The 14786-nt window shown below is 44.0% G+C and overlaps 2 protein-coding genes across 2 annotated transcripts; both read right to left on the bottom strand.

Moving 5' to 3' along the window:
• Window position 1: 1 nt before the first annotated feature.
• Window positions 2-7832, bottom strand: LOC118513666 (clotting factor B). Its single transcript, XM_036059767.1, has 7 exons — window positions 7338-7832; window positions 2051-2793; window positions 1010-1155; window positions 801-936; window positions 594-738; window positions 382-527; window positions 2-304 (listed from the first exon to the last, which is right to left on the bottom strand). The coding sequence occupies exons 1-7, from the start codon at window positions 7447-7449 to the stop codon at window positions 146-148; spliced, it is 1587 nt and encodes a 528-aa protein (XP_035915660.1). The 5' UTR covers window positions 7450-7832; the 3' UTR covers window positions 2-145.
• Window positions 7833-10229: 2397 nt separating this feature from the next.
• LOC118513667 lies at window positions 10230-13859 on the bottom strand. Its single transcript, XM_036059768.1, has 5 exons — window positions 13302-13859; window positions 12050-12138; window positions 10859-11150; window positions 10627-10773; window positions 10230-10544 (listed from the first exon to the last, which is right to left on the bottom strand). Exons 1-5 carry the CDS (start codon window positions 13378-13380, stop codon window positions 10375-10377), a joined length of 777 nt encoding a protein of 258 aa, XP_035915661.1. The 5' UTR covers window positions 13381-13859; the 3' UTR covers window positions 10230-10374.
• Window positions 13860-14786: the final 927 nt, after the last annotated feature.

Below are 14786 nucleotides of genomic sequence, written 5' to 3' on the forward strand. Positions count from 1 at the left end.
GATTCGTTCAGTCACTGTTTATTTTGTAATACAAAGTGGCCAGTGGCAATGGTCAGTAGGAGAAAGCGTTCAAGGAAAGTGGAGGCACTTCTATGAATGGCAATTGTGTTGCGGGTTTTTGTTTGTTTCGTGTGTTTCGGAGGCGCTAGGCGTCCATGATGTTTTTCTTTATCCACGGCAGGAACGCAGTGACACGCGTGTACACGCCCGGATACTGTCCCTTACCGCAACCGATACCCCAGGAAACGACACCGACCTGCGTCCACCTGCCATCGTTCACCATCAGTGGACCGCCCGAGTCACCCTGTTTCGGATCGGAAGATTCGGAAACGATTACTCAATCCGCCTCGACTGGCATCTCGTCGCGGGGAAAACACTTACACTGCACGAATCCTTCGCCGCTTGGCCAGCGCAAAGCATCGTGTCGATAATACCACCCGGCGCCGCTGGCCCGTACTTGATGCGACACTCGTTGTTCGTCCAGATCGGTAGATTCACCTCCTGAAGGATCGCTGGCTGTGGTCCATCTGTTCAGAAATCATGTAACGTGTTAAAAACTTCACACTAAAGAAGGGGGGATCTTCAGACCATACTTTCTCTCAAGCTTCCCCAACCGATAACGGTTGCCGTTTGACCGTTGTAAGCGCGGGTGTTGTCCGCTGCCGGCAGACAGATCGGTCGTACCTGCTTCGTGAATGGAACCGGTTGATCCATCGTCAGGACTGCCACATCGTTGTACTAAGGGAGATGAAAGCGTTTCAGTGGCAATCACCGTACAAGATTAAGCAGTCCTTACTTACCAAAGTACGCGAATCGAATCCTCGATGACGGACCAGTCGCTTGACGCGTCGTTCCACGTGCTGTACCTCCGTGTTCGATCGGATGTTGTGATCGCCGAGCTTCACTGACAGACGTGCCACGTCGTAGGAGCTCATACTGGTTGGCAAGAAAGAAAGCAGCTTACATTGAGTATGATATTCCGGACAGGGGACAAATCTCCCGTACTTACTGGGCAACGCAATGGGCCGCCGTTAGGATGTGAATACTATCGATCAGCGAGCCACCACAAAACTGTCGCCCATTGTTGAAGAGTGCCGCTATCCAGGGCCACTCGTTCGGATCGGCATTATGGCCACCAACAATTCGTTCCGTGTCCTGAAAGATACCCAAAGGCAACCGAGAAAGTGAGGGCAATAAAATTTGCATACATTTAGGGGAAATTCTTTTTAACGATTTTTTTTTGCTTTTGACGAGAAGGAGCAGGACAAATAAATTTGTTAAAAATTATTTCGTTTCTCTTTTTTTGTATCCTACAGATATGAGACAAACAAGTAGTTTAAATATGGAAGAAAAAAAAACAATAAATTGCATACATCCAGGGGGAAGCTATCTAAATTGTATGTCAATGGTTACTAAGCCAGATAATCATAATCACAATCTGTATAATTATCGCTTTATTAAGTAATGAGCGCAAACCATTGCATACATTCGGGATAAATATTATTTTCGCATCATTTATTGTATTTATAGAGGTCCGTCTAGATCAGTATAAAAATTTCTTAAAAATCTTTTAAACTTATTGGGGCTCAATTCGTCTCCTAAAAGAGAGGGAGGAACCCAAAGGTAGTTTTGACGCCATTTAATAGGAATCATTGCATACATTCAGGATGAAATGTTCAGCTTGAAATTGTTTTTGGTTTGAAATTGGCTTTCTAAATTATAACCAAGGTAAGTAAATGATTGCATACATTCAGGATGCTCAAATTTGCTAGATAAATGCCAGAATCGTCTTCAAAATTTATCCCGTTATTGCTTTTCGCCCATTATTTGATTAAGGCAAATATTTTTACGAAAATTAAAATTGCATTCATTCATCATCGAATGCTCAGTGATGCATCGTTCGATGGTTATTCAAAGCTTCCAGAGCCGTATTTGTATGTGGTCAATAATTTTGACTCATTTCTCATAGCCCGATCTCCACTTAATCGTCCTCGGTTTGCGTCATTCGCGTCATGATTAATTGCGTGTCGTTATTAGCATCGCTACTTACCGGATTGCCATTTTTCACACCACAACCAACGTTGGACGAATCACCAGTGACCACGCCAGACGATGAGGGTGGCAGGGTGGAGATTTCTAGCGGTGGATGGGTCGGAACGGGCGGCGGCCAAACACCGATCGGTTGTCCGGGGGCCGGTGCCGGTGTCGGTTGATTCGGAACCTGTGGTGGACGGGGTCGTGTTGGCCACGTTGTCGTAGGTCGTTGCGTTGGTTCCGACACCACGGGACCGACGGAGGCTACGGTGGTTGGTGGTGCGAGTCCCCCGAACGACGGTGGATGAGTGGCGGGCGTATGGTCTGGTGGATGGGTTGGGATTGGTGGTGGCCAGCTCGGATAGTTGTTGTTCTTGTTGGGCGGTTTGTTCGGCTCACTCTGACCGGTGCCGCCAGCATTTAACGGGGGCAGCATTATTCCCGGGACGGCTTCTATGACCGGATTGGAATCGATCGGCAGTGGTGTGATGGGATTGGTACAGCAGACACCGAACGCTTGGCGGCCCTGTTCGTTGAAGTAGCTGCAGGTGTCGTAGTTGCCGAGTACCCACGATTCCCAGACGCTTAGGTCGGGTACCTTGAAGTAGGGGTAGCATTTGCGGAACGAGGTGCAGAAGCCGAGGTGTCCTTTCGCGGTCAGACAGGGACTGCCGTCACCGAGCGCTTGCTTCCAGTCGGCATGGGGCACGTGAGCGTTGAGCCACACCTGGCGGGGCTGTCGAGGTGCCGCTTGTTCAGCTGGGTTAAGTAAAATGGGAGAAAGCAAGATACTAAGTGTGAAAGTAAAAAGGGTTTGAACGCCTGCACGTATGCAATATATTTTTAAATTTTCTATTACAGCTGATTTTTGTTTAATTTAACATATATGGGGTTGACTTACAACGCAAAGGTTTAAAGAACAGCTGTAAAAACTAATTCACCGATATTTACTTCAATAGCCATTGTATACTTTCAGGCGCTCACACCTATTTAATCGTTCGTCTATTTTTGTTTAACAATTCTATTTTTTATAATATTTAAATATGTCAAAAGGATAAAAGAGAACGAATGCTCGTAAAAAAAACTCAACCCTCTACTGTTCAAAAGTGGCCATAAATCACTGTCAAGTGGCATCAATTTATGCGAATCAGTCTCGTCATCGAATCGATTCAATCACACCCCGAACGAGTTCGAGTGCAACACAAACCGTGCAACAGCGCCGATTACAAAAGCACATTATCGTAATATAAAACAAACCCTCCCAAAAAGCACACTCCAATTCACCATCCGAAAGTGTCCAAAAGAAGAGAGAGAGGCACAAATATTTGTTTTCGGTGCGTACTGTGCTGTCAGTGCGGCGGCCGGTGCGCTGGTGCCCATCTCACTTGCTCCTTTGATTGATACTTTTTTTTGTCGCTTGTGCGTGGTTCTTGTTTTGTCTGAAAGTTCGTTCACACCTTCCTCGATGCGGTGGGGTGGGTGGTAATATTTGAATAAATTTACATACATAACCTGGCCGCGGGCCGAAAGAGCGCAGAACGCTTGGCTGGGATCGCGAGCGAGGATTAATCCGACCAAACAAAGCGAGTTAAAAGCAACAGCGAAAGATCGGAAGAAATGATGATCGATCGCTGATCGGAGCAGGTTGTGTTCACTGACGGCTCCAAAATATCAATCATACACGGGTTTCGGCAAATGGGTGCCCTCGGCCGGCTACTCTGCTCGAGCTTTTTGAACCCGATGGTTTGAGGTGGCGGATGGAGAAGCTGGTTTTGCCCCGGGACAGCTTACATGATTCACCCCGTTCCGACGGACTTGGAGGGAGACACGAAATAAAAACAAAAAATGGAATCTGGAACGCGCTGGTAATGTGAGCAAACGCCGGCATGACCTTAGCAATGGTTCGGTGCTGCAGCTAAAAATACAACTCCCCAAAGGGGTCAATAGCCTCGAGTACGAATGATCGCTGCTTTAGTATGGAAGAGGAGTTTACTTTAAAGCTATATAGGCTTTTCTTTAGATATCTCTTTAAAATTTAATTAAGCAAAGAAAAGCCCAACTGTTTAATATTTATTGCAAAAAAACTTCCCAGAAGTGCTAATTGAACTTGTTTTGTTTATTTTAATGCTTCCAGTGTCTTATTTTTCTTAACATGCTTTCTCACCTCTGACATATTCGTCCGGAAAATGTATCGTTTATTTGCCCCTCACTTTCTTCCTTGGAATAGACAGACCCAATGGCTCATAAATCCATTATTTACCGTGCTAATGAGCCAACGAAGCCTGAAGAACCTAATCAAAGACCATCGATTGTTCGTTCCACGATCGTAAAACGGTACGATCGTAAAAGAAGGCGCTAAAAGCATCCACTAACGCATAGCAAAACCCCTAACAGTACTTTCCGTTTTTCCTGCTACCAAGCATAAAGAAGCTTCTCTGCAAATTCCTTTGAAAACATCCTGCCTAGAGTTACTGTGTGTCCCGACCAAACCCCACGCTCTGGAATCTGGCACATACAGCAGAGCTGCGTTTAGAGAGCGCATAGGCTAGAATATCAAATGCACCTCCTCTGTTGCACCGCAATCGGGGGATCGCGCGCACTTTGAAAATGACCAACCCCTCTCTTTTCTCCCGACCGATCGTAAAGGTGGAAAAAACAAATTTCCCTCATTGTGTGTTTGTTTTCTGCACTGCTAAGGTGGAAGCTTTCTTAATGGAACTGAAGCTTCCCAAGGAGGAAAGGATGTTTAATTAAAGCCCTACGTCCTACTGGCACGATCCCGCACAACGAGTCAGTCAATCGGCCATTAGCCAACCTGTAATTAGTTGCTGTTTCACGGTGTTTAAACCAACCAACAGCAGTACAACATTCGTGGAATGGACGGATGCGTGAACCGGTGATCGATAAAAATTTAATTAATTCTTGGAAACGTAGGAAGAGTGAAGATAGAAAATGGACAAATTTAAGTTATATAAAATGTTTATGTGTGGCCTGTGTTTCACGTTGAGGTGGTGTAATTAAATCGATATTTGTAAGCTGTAATCTTTATTCGATGTTATTTCTACTAAAGTACATCAGATTGCATACATTTAGGCTCATAAAGGAGGTAATTTTTTCGATAACAACTTCATAAGGAAATGATATACTGAGCATATAAATCATCATTTACTTTGAACATTTTGATACAAAACTGGCTTGAACTGTCTGACTATTAGCCAACTGTTCGCTAACGGTTGATCGATGAAAATTAAATTAATGCTGAGAAGCTTGGAGCAAAGAAAGTTCTCAAACGAGCAATATAAAGTTTTCATCGATTTTTTTATAATCGATGTATTATTATATATATATGGGGCGGTCCGGTGGCCGAGGCGGTAGCGGCACCCGTCTTCACACGGCAGGGCCGCCGTTCAAATCCCATCCAGAACGCCTACCCGGACGTAGGGCTGTGACTACTTTACTACGGGTAAAATTAAGTCACAAAAAGCCATAAATGGCAGGCCGTGACCTCTCGAGGTTGTAGTGACAAGGAAGAAGAAGAAGTATTATTATATAAGAAATGAAGCACACATTTAGGCGCCCATAAATTTGATGTAATTTTCAAGAGTAAAATGGATCCGTCAGTATGAAATTGGTTCTTGAGATCATACGAAGTGAGAGCAAATACATAATCAAACAACATAAATAACTAAATTGTGTAAGAGTTTAGGTATGGATTTGTAACAATTACATCTAGGTTCACGAGCTGTACCAGGACCATTGCATTAATCGATTTCATTTGATCGATTAATCGTTATACGTACTTTACAGCACATTGCATACATTTAGGCGTGTTGCCTTTACGCATTATTTTCTCGAATATGGAGCTGTTTTGGTTAAAATTTTTAAAATGAATACAGTTATTCGCATTATCGAATTCGACAAAAGAGAATAAAGTAAAGCTGTAAGAAATTGTTAAATACAAAAATTGTCACTCTTATTTTACTATACGAAGCATGTTGACTCACAGTCACCTCGAACCCACTGGGATCTTTATTTTGACGCACGCTTCACCGATCCCTGAACCATAGTGGCCTACACACTGCCGGGTGCGACTACTACCGCAGACCGTTGGATCGAACCGTTTACGCCGGTTGCGTACCTGATCGGAATCGTCTATGAAGCGCATGGAAAGTAATAAACACGGGAGACGTTCCTTCTCGCAAGTGGAAAGGCGCTAGCTACTGGCACGCGGCTGACACATTTCGCAAGGTGCCGCAATGCAAAAAAAAAGGTTGGATTTTCCCGTTTGCCTGTGAACCTGCGATCCTTTTCACTTGCCCCATTTCTCGTCTCACGCCGAATAATGGGTGTTTGTGCGGTTGTTTGTTTTCGGCCAAGCATTTGTCAAGCGGAAATTGTTTCACGGTGACGTGTTATACAACGCAAGACAATTTGTTCCAAAATCCCCCTTTGGTGTGAGAAGGATTACTTCGCTTCGGTTACGCCATCTTACCTAGAGCCATCGTTAGCTAGTGTCGTGTCGTGTGGTGAGGAGAGTTTTAGATCATGCCCACCCTGAAACCGGTACCTACCGGTTTGCCGTTTCGCAATTGTTCTTGCCATCCTGTCCTCGACCTTCGCACAGGGAGCTGGTGAACCAGTTCTGGCCGAGGGCTGGACCTCTCCCCAGCCCGCAGCAAGTGCGGGTAAAATGAACAAAATGTCAAACCTAAATGGCACCACTGATCCCTGCGCCTGCCACTGACCGTGTGCTCTTTGTTGAGACGGCAATTTTCAACGCCTTTGTCACGTCGGTCCGCGTTGGTCCGGGGATCGTGATTAGCAAGAGGTAGGAACGTCCGATACTGCTGGATCAAAGGGGGTGTGCTGTTTGGGCATCGATTGCATGGTTCAATGATCCGGTGTAAATGGCAAAGCGACAGAGCGTGTGTCTGCGTGTGTAAAGCAATGGGGCATGAGCAAACTACGCAGTTTGCTTCGAAGCCGTTCGGTCTGGAGCACAGGAACAAGTGAAGCAGTGCACTACTTTGGAGCGAAAAGAAAAGAAACAAGCATGGCGATCGGATAAGGATCTTCCCCCGCCCAAAGATTATTACATTTGGATCGTTTTGCGAAACTTAGTAACCACTGCCATTGGATAGAGGAAAAAAAACCTCATAGAAAATCAATCTAGTACGCACTGAGCACATTTCCTCGCCTAACGACGCGTTGAAGTCTTTTGAACCGAACAAGCGACGAACCCTTTTTATCATTAAAATTATTACTTTTGAACCCTTTCTTCTCAATCTATTTTCACACATTACCTTCAATCACTTCTGTGTCATCGTTTACTTTTGGCACATTTTCATCAGCAACATTTGCCACAGCTACCGACACGCACAGAGCTGCTAGGAGCACACAAATTGGCCGCATCATTGTGACGGTTTCGTCACCTTACTGCTCACTTGCACCTTTTAACCTTCTATTTTCACCTCACCGTTTGAAATCACTTAAGCATTAAAATATTTGCTGTGTTTCCGTTAGTAATTCACCCACAAAAATCCACTTGTGTCACACTGCCCTCACCCGATCGGCGATTGGCCCGAATGGAAATGTGTCGCGCACACCGTGGACGTGCCGACGTCCGTGACATTGACTCGAAAGCGCGTTTGAAATTGAACTGTAATGCGGCCAGCCTATTGATGACCGTTTTATATATATATGGACACCGGGCTCCCGGCGCACGCATACACACGGAATCTTGGTCCACGTTGTCCCTCTGCGCGTCCTCCTCTTCTGCCTTGCGCTGTTGCACTTCCTGGCACTGGCACCCCCCAGCCAGAACATCTGTGTGTCGGTGTGTGTGTGTGCGTTGTGTTGTCTCTTCACTGCTCAGCTCTTCTTCCTTCACACAACAACCTCCCCTTCCCCCCGGGGGAGGGAAAGAACCCACCCGGTTTGGGAATGTGTGTTGTGTTTGTCCCGATGTTGTCCCGTCTCGCCAATTCCCGGACCGGCCCGTGGCAGACAACTACACTACCGCGTGCTTTTGCGGTGCGTGTTGGCCCCTTCCGATCCGATCGTGTCGCGCGTGTGTGGTCACGCAAGATACAAACTACCGGGCGTCTTAGCGTAGTAGAAGTTTTAGTGGTGGAAAAGAGCCCATCTGGATCGGGCTGACGGACGGACGAACAGGCCTAGGATGCAAACAGTGGTGGCAAGAAATGTAAAACAATGCAAAAGAAGCAAATTTTTAGTTTTTTTTACTGTAAAATTTCTAAATCGATTTTTGATTTATGTAAGTAGTAAAACTATTTAAAAATATTATCTAAAAATACATATAATAAATTGATTAAAACAGCAAAAGACTAATGAAAATTATACAAGAACAATTACCTTCAAAACACACATCAAGATAACAATAAAAATATTGTGCAGTAAGTAAAAGGAAGAAACCCGAATATATAAGCAACGAAAAAATAAAACAAATTATAAAAAATTAAGAAAAAACATAAACTAACAAACATCATAAATTTGAAAGATAAATAAGAGAAAAAAGATTAAAGAGGCTCTTTTTTAATAATTAGTAAATAAAAGATAAACATGTTAAAAGGCAAATGAAAACAAAGACATTTTAACAAATCAAAAAAACCTGTTAAAAACATTTGGAGCACGATAACATGTTTTATTATTAGTAAATCACAGAGTAATATCAAAAAGCGAAAGAAGCACAAAAATGTAATACTTCAAAAAAATATAAAAAATCATGATTAATAAAAAAGAACTCTAAAAGAGTTTCAAAAAACATCTTCAGAACGACCTATTCTCACAGTCATCCCCGTGCTGCTGGACGCTAAAGGTAAAAACGAAACAACAGACGAGCAGTGCGTGGTGTTTCACTTGTTTTAACCTACCAGGACACTTACCCCTCCCTTTTTTCCCCGCTCTCCACCCTACCCCCTCCCCCCCCCACTATTCTAAGTCGTTTAATGCGTTTAAGCCGCCCTCGAAGCTTAACACACGCTGAGACGTTCCGCAGCAAGCTGACCGACAGCTCTGTCATTGTACCCATTTCTGCCGACACCTCTGCCATTTCTGCTTCTGTCTTGCCACGAGCCGCGAGCGTAGCGGCGTTCGCGTGCTCAATCACTAGCGTAAATAGTTACCACGCACCATATATGTGATTCCGAGCGGTGGCGAATGCTGATGATGGGCCGGCTGTTAGCAAAGCCCAACCCTTTCCCCCCATTAGCCGGCTCGGGACCAACGGAGATGATTGCGATCAGGTCAGAATGAAAGTGTTCGGTTGGTAGAGGCGAGAGCATCACACAGGCAAAAGAGTAGCAAACCGGTAATTACATGTTGGCTGTAAGTTTTGATAATCGTAGCATAAATTGAATTTAATAAAAGATAATAAAAGCCGTAAAATCCGTAAGAACTTTTCCATCCACCCAAAGCGAAGCATTACAGCATTGAATTTTCTCTCTCTCTCTCTCTCTGTTCCCTTTTTAGGGATGCGAAGCTATGCTGCCGATAAAAAAAAAACTATGAATCTTCTATTCTCCCCATACGCGCCTCTCGAACAATGGGCCCCTTAAGAAGCACGGACGCAGGCATAAAGGCGTAAACATTGCTTTCATTAAAATCACGCATTGTTTTCCCTTTTGTGCCGTCTCAATGGAATGGAACTTCATTACATTAATTGATGTCCAACACCAACAGTGCTATTGGCAAAGAGCTCGGCGAACGCTTTGATTCTCTCTCTCTCTCTCTCTCTCTCTCTCTCTCTCTCTGCCTAGGCACGTAAAGCAAATTAGCATCAACGGCCATTTAATCTTGTCTCCAGCGATAAGAGAAGCTGTTTTGCAGATTGTTTAGTGTTGAATATTATTTCAAAAAACACACCTCATCTCATTATAAGTTCGATAAGCAGGACGGAATCGGCTATGACGCAAACTCAACCGTGACTGAAAGGTTACGGGACATTCCAGGTTCGTTCGTGAGATGCGGATTAATACAAACATTTTGTGATAGAATCAAATTTCGGTTCTTTTGTTTTAGCAAACGTGGGTGAATGTTTTTTTGAATTCTCGGCCGCATACAAAGCACGCATTAGCAGCGTGATCAATGCGAGCTGGCAAACTCTGGTAGGGTCTTATTAAGGGTTTTCCCCCCCATAGTTAGTATGTTATAGTAGAACTGCGACACGTGACTTATATTTTTACATCCTTTTTTTTTTGTTACCTTCCAGGAAGAGTGATATCAAGAACGTTTATTACAACAAAACAACTTGCCTTAATAGTGAAAAACCCTAAAGAAAACCCAGCTGACCCTCTGTCAACTCGCGCCAACGTTAGGCACCTATTGCTGCTGCTGCTGCTGCTTGGGCAACAGTCGTCGGTAGGGCACGCGCAGGAATATCTTGTTCACCAGCTCGACCATGACCGGTTCCCACACCTGCCGGGTGCTGGGCAGCATTTCCTTGTAGAACATTGGCCAGTACTGGTTGACAAACTCCAGCGCAATTTGGTCTGCAAAATTCGGGCGGTTGGATTAAGCATTCTTTTAACTCATTTTTCTTGGTGTAATATTCGCCCCGTGTAAGTCACTCACTCAGTTCCGGATCGGGGAACAGGCCCGTGGCGTAGATCTTCATGTTTGCCACCTCGGGGCTCATGTCGAAGTCTTCAATTTCTAGATACTCCTCACCGTCGCGTTCCTTCACGTGTCCCGACATCATCCAGGTGGTAGTCACGTCAGCTGGAATTGAAGTGTTAAAATTAGTAACCAACTCTTCTTCTTCTTCTTCTTCTTCTTCCGCTACGTAGAGAACAAGCCCACTTACTCATGGTGTTGTTGAAGTAACCCTTCGACGCCAGCTTGATGCTGTTGAATCGTCCCTCACCCTTGAAGTAGCCCTCCATGACGATCTCCGGGAAGCGTACATCGACGGCCAGGTTCAGGAACTTGTCGGTAGTCGTCGCCCGCACGTCCAGTATCTGGGCCTTGCTCATGCCGTACGTTTTGGCATTCTTGACGTTGAGCGAGGCCGACATTTGGTTGCGCTTGTAGTCGATGTAGGTGGTCTTGGACTCGTACGGATCGAGCGAAGGGAAGCCGAGGGATTCAATGCCAGACTGTGAGGGGGAAAAAATAGAAATACTAAAGTAAAGTCATCAAATTTTCACACAAGGGTCTCATATCAAAGTGACAGCAAAAAATTGCAAGCTTCAAGCTTAAATAGTTATAAATAAAAATTAAGATATTTTAAGGATAAAAAAAGATTCAAGTAAGAAAAAGAAATAAAACCAAAAAACATAGCATAAATACAGACATAATAACGTAAATAACATTAAACTAAGATAAGACTACAAATGTGTCAACAAATCGCAACACAGAAAAAGTAGAAACAAAAAAAAAAGAAAAATTATTTCAAAAATATGATAAACATTTAAATAACACAGTACAACCGAGCATGCCCGGGATAAGGCTAAATACCAGGGAGGAAATGCCTTGGTAATTTCTTTGTGAATTGTTTGTTTTTGATATTTGTATTTCGTCAGCACATGCGGTGCTGACAATACGGCTCCTAGCCGTGATAATTAATAAATAAATAAATAAATTTAAATAACACAGTACATTAAACAACATAGATAAATAACAAGTAACATTGAAAGGAAATAATAGAACTCAAAAATAGTAAAATGTATATATTAATAAAATAAATAAGTAATAAATAAATAAGTAAAACTATCATCTACTTCTTAAATAAAAACATGAAACAAAAAATCGCACAAAAAAAGCATAGAAAAGAGAACAAAAAACCTAACAAGAAAGCAAAAGGAGATATCATTTGCATCAGCATCGTCGTGCTGATATACACACGTCCACAAGCACCATAAGGAAATGAATTAAAATCGCATTAAAATGAAGGATGACAAGCAGTTGATCATGACCTACGTATGGAGCGTGCGCCTCGAGAGCTTGGTTTACCCACCCTCTCCCTCGTCAACACTTCCTTCCCTCCTTTACTTACATGCATTTCCGGAAGCATGCGCTGGATGCTGTTCTTGATGCAGTTGCCGAGCTCGGGACTGTCACGGTAGCAGATCTCCATGAAGGCGGCTGAATGAAGCAAAACAGGTCAAGGATAGGGATGAGAGATTTTACATTTCGCGTGTAATGTGTGTGTGTGTGTGTTACATAAAGCAGGGCAGTTGCAAGCGTGAGATTATCTTCCATTGTAATGAGATTTGCCATGTTTTTTCTTTCTTTACTTTGATCTTATTCCCAGGCCGAATTGAATTAGCTGGAACTGGGGCTGTTTGAGGGTGGGAGAATGAGCGCTTGTTCTAATCGTTTGCTTACGACATAGCGAGGCAAATGAGCTTTCAATTTTCTCGAGCGTCGTCACAGACCTCAGTGAGGCACATTAAGAAAACAAGATTTATGAAGAAGCTTTTTTGCTGCTCCTTCCTAAGCCTATGCTTTATGAGTTCAGATCACTCGACTCGAAAAAGACACAAAAAAATGGAGAGATCAAAATTACTATCCATCTCATTAAGTGGATAAAGCGCCATTCTTTGCCTTTGATTTGACCTGTTTCTGTAATTTGTTCCGGTCTGGCACATGTTTTTTTTTTGGCTTCGCTACGTGTTCTAGAACCTGCTCAACCATCTTCAATCATTAATATTCAGCTATTTATGCACCATTTCGACGTCGTTTTTCTTTTTGCAGCTCCAATTTTTAAGTGTTCTTCAAAGGTGAAGGTTAACCTGTTAAAGCCTCCTTTTTCAAGCAGTTTTTAGATAAATTTTGTTCAAATGTACAAATCAACGCAAATCTCCACTGATAGACGTTTGGCTTGATGCTAGGCTGCTCTTTGCGCTACAACAGAAACCGTGAGTTCAAATCCTAATCTCGACCAATTTCTCACAATAGCTTTCAAAGGCTTTTTATGTTCTACCAGGCTATAATTATCATCTTAAACTTGGATGAGATTATATGTGTGTCTCCAAGTGCTAGTTAGAAGCAACTGCTTAATACAGGGTTGCCAAAAAGTCGCCACATCACATTTATGACACAACAACAATTACCCCTTAAAAGCCGTTTTGCACTATAATGCTTGCCCGGTTACACCTCTCGCCCGTCTGACTTCCTATTAATTATTGCATCTCTGTGCTTCTGTTTTAATGATCGTGCCTGCACAGCAGTTACTACATGCACACAAAAACACGGCTGCTCTTAAACCGGCTGCGATGCAGTTTTCGGTCCAGCGAAAGACTTACGCAATTCCACCTCCGGTGCCGGTGCTGCCGCCATCGTTCCACAGACGCATAGTGCGCCGAAAAGCACAAACAACTTCATGGTGTCCTTGAACCGGTGAGCTGGGATTAATTTAAAGCAAAAAACAAACACACACAATTCGTTTACACACTTGAGTTGACTGCTCGGTGTCGGGGTTTTTTTTAGTAGCCGTGCTTGTGGGGTTTCGTCCGTCTGAACGTTCGTCCGCCGAGAGTGAACGCTTTTATAGATGTTGACCGGCTTTCCAGCCCCACCACCGAGGCAACACTATCGGAGAGTCATGCCAATTTGCGAGATGTTGTTCCAGTGTTCCCTCGAACCGCGAATCTTCCTTCCGCTCCCCCCCTTGCCTTGGTGGTTCTGGGCTGTGGTTTCACTTTTCACTCGCACTTCGCACTGAAGGGTTAAAGATGATGCGTCCGTGGAGAATCGAGCACTGGCGACGGAGCTTCTAGGCTTTCCGGGCCGAGTTTTTTGTGGCGTAAAAAAGAGGGTATAGGTTGTAGTTAAATGCACTCGGATATGTGTCTAGGTGTACTGCCCACTGGAGAACGTTTAGACAGTTTTTTGACAGTTGTCTAGCCTTATCATAGTAGGCCAAGATCGTCTAATGTCCTGAGATAAACTTTCCGGGCTCCGGTCTATGAACTCTAGCATTTTCGTCCACTGTAGAATCCGCCACCAGCTCGAATCTACATATCAGCGTCACTTTTCAGCAAACGTTTCAAGGTTAGTAACCGGTTCGACTTTGCCTCCAAAGATCGTATCACCACCACCTGGTCGGTGGTGGTGAAGCTGAACAGACGTGCAGTGTCATTCAACTTTCTTGCTTATTTTATTGCGTAACGTACACTATGCAGTGTATGCAACTCAGCAGCATCGAGAGCTCTTGTTTTAATATCAATCAACTTTGCAAATCTGAATATCCGTAACTCGGTAGTGCAAACACAGAGCGAGCGAACATGCATTACGTTGCATAATACGAATTCTAGACGCCTCATCATCCTGGTCTATTATGACCGTACGTAAATTAATGTCTGTCTGCTCGGAGCACAAGGTGTGTAATTTTCTTCCCTCACAAACATTGGTGACTCCAGATGACTCTCCAGATTGCATCACAGGTTAGGGAGCTGATGAGCGGCGAGAGGATGTGTTTCATCTTGGCTAGCTCTTTAATCTCACTTCTAAAACGGATGAGGAAATAAATCATGCATCAAGGTATGCTACCTAGTGGCCTCGTTGTCACTGCTGTACTGCAACACCTCTGTGCTGTGGTCGGACAACCGAGGGCGCCATTTTGTTCCTTGAGCCTCCACCAATGCAAAACAAGGCAGTGGAGTGGCGGTAGTGGGTAGTGATGAGAATTAGAAACACCCTTAAACGATAATCGTTTGCGGTGGCAAAACGGAGGCAATGAGTTTATTACCCTGCATTAATCGTGCACTAAACGTTCTTGGAGTCGTAGT

Source organism: Anopheles stephensi, chromosome 3, assembly GCF_013141755.1.
Source record: "Anopheles stephensi strain Indian chromosome 3, UCI_ANSTEP_V1.0, whole genome shotgun sequence".
Lineage (NCBI taxonomy): Eukaryota > Metazoa > Arthropoda > Insecta > Diptera > Culicidae > Anopheles > Anopheles stephensi.

Coding starts and splice junctions, on each gene's coding strand:
- LOC118513666 (XM_036059767.1), bottom strand. CDS start 7,449: ATGATGCGGCCAATTTGTGTGCTCCTAGCAGCTCTGTGCGTGTCGGTA. Junction 1,156..2,050: donor GTGTGAAAAATGGCAATCCG/GTAAGTAGCGAT, acceptor GGTATCTTTCAG/GACACGGAACGAATTGTTGG. Junction 739..800: donor GATTCGATTCGCGTACTTTG/GTAAGTAAGGAC, acceptor CATCTCCCTTAG/TACAACGATGTGGCAGTCCT.
- LOC118513667 (XM_036059768.1), bottom strand. CDS start 13,380: ATGAAGTTGTTTGTGCTTTTCGGCGCACTATGCGTCTGTGGAACGATG. Junction 12,139..13,301: donor GGCACCGGAGGTGGAATTGC/GTAAGTCTTTCG, acceptor TGCTTCATTCAG/CCGCCTTCATGGAGATCTGC. Junction 10,545..10,626: donor GTTCCCCGATCCGGAACTGA/GTGAGTGACTTA, acceptor CGAATTTTGCAG/ACCAAATTGCGCTGGAGTTT.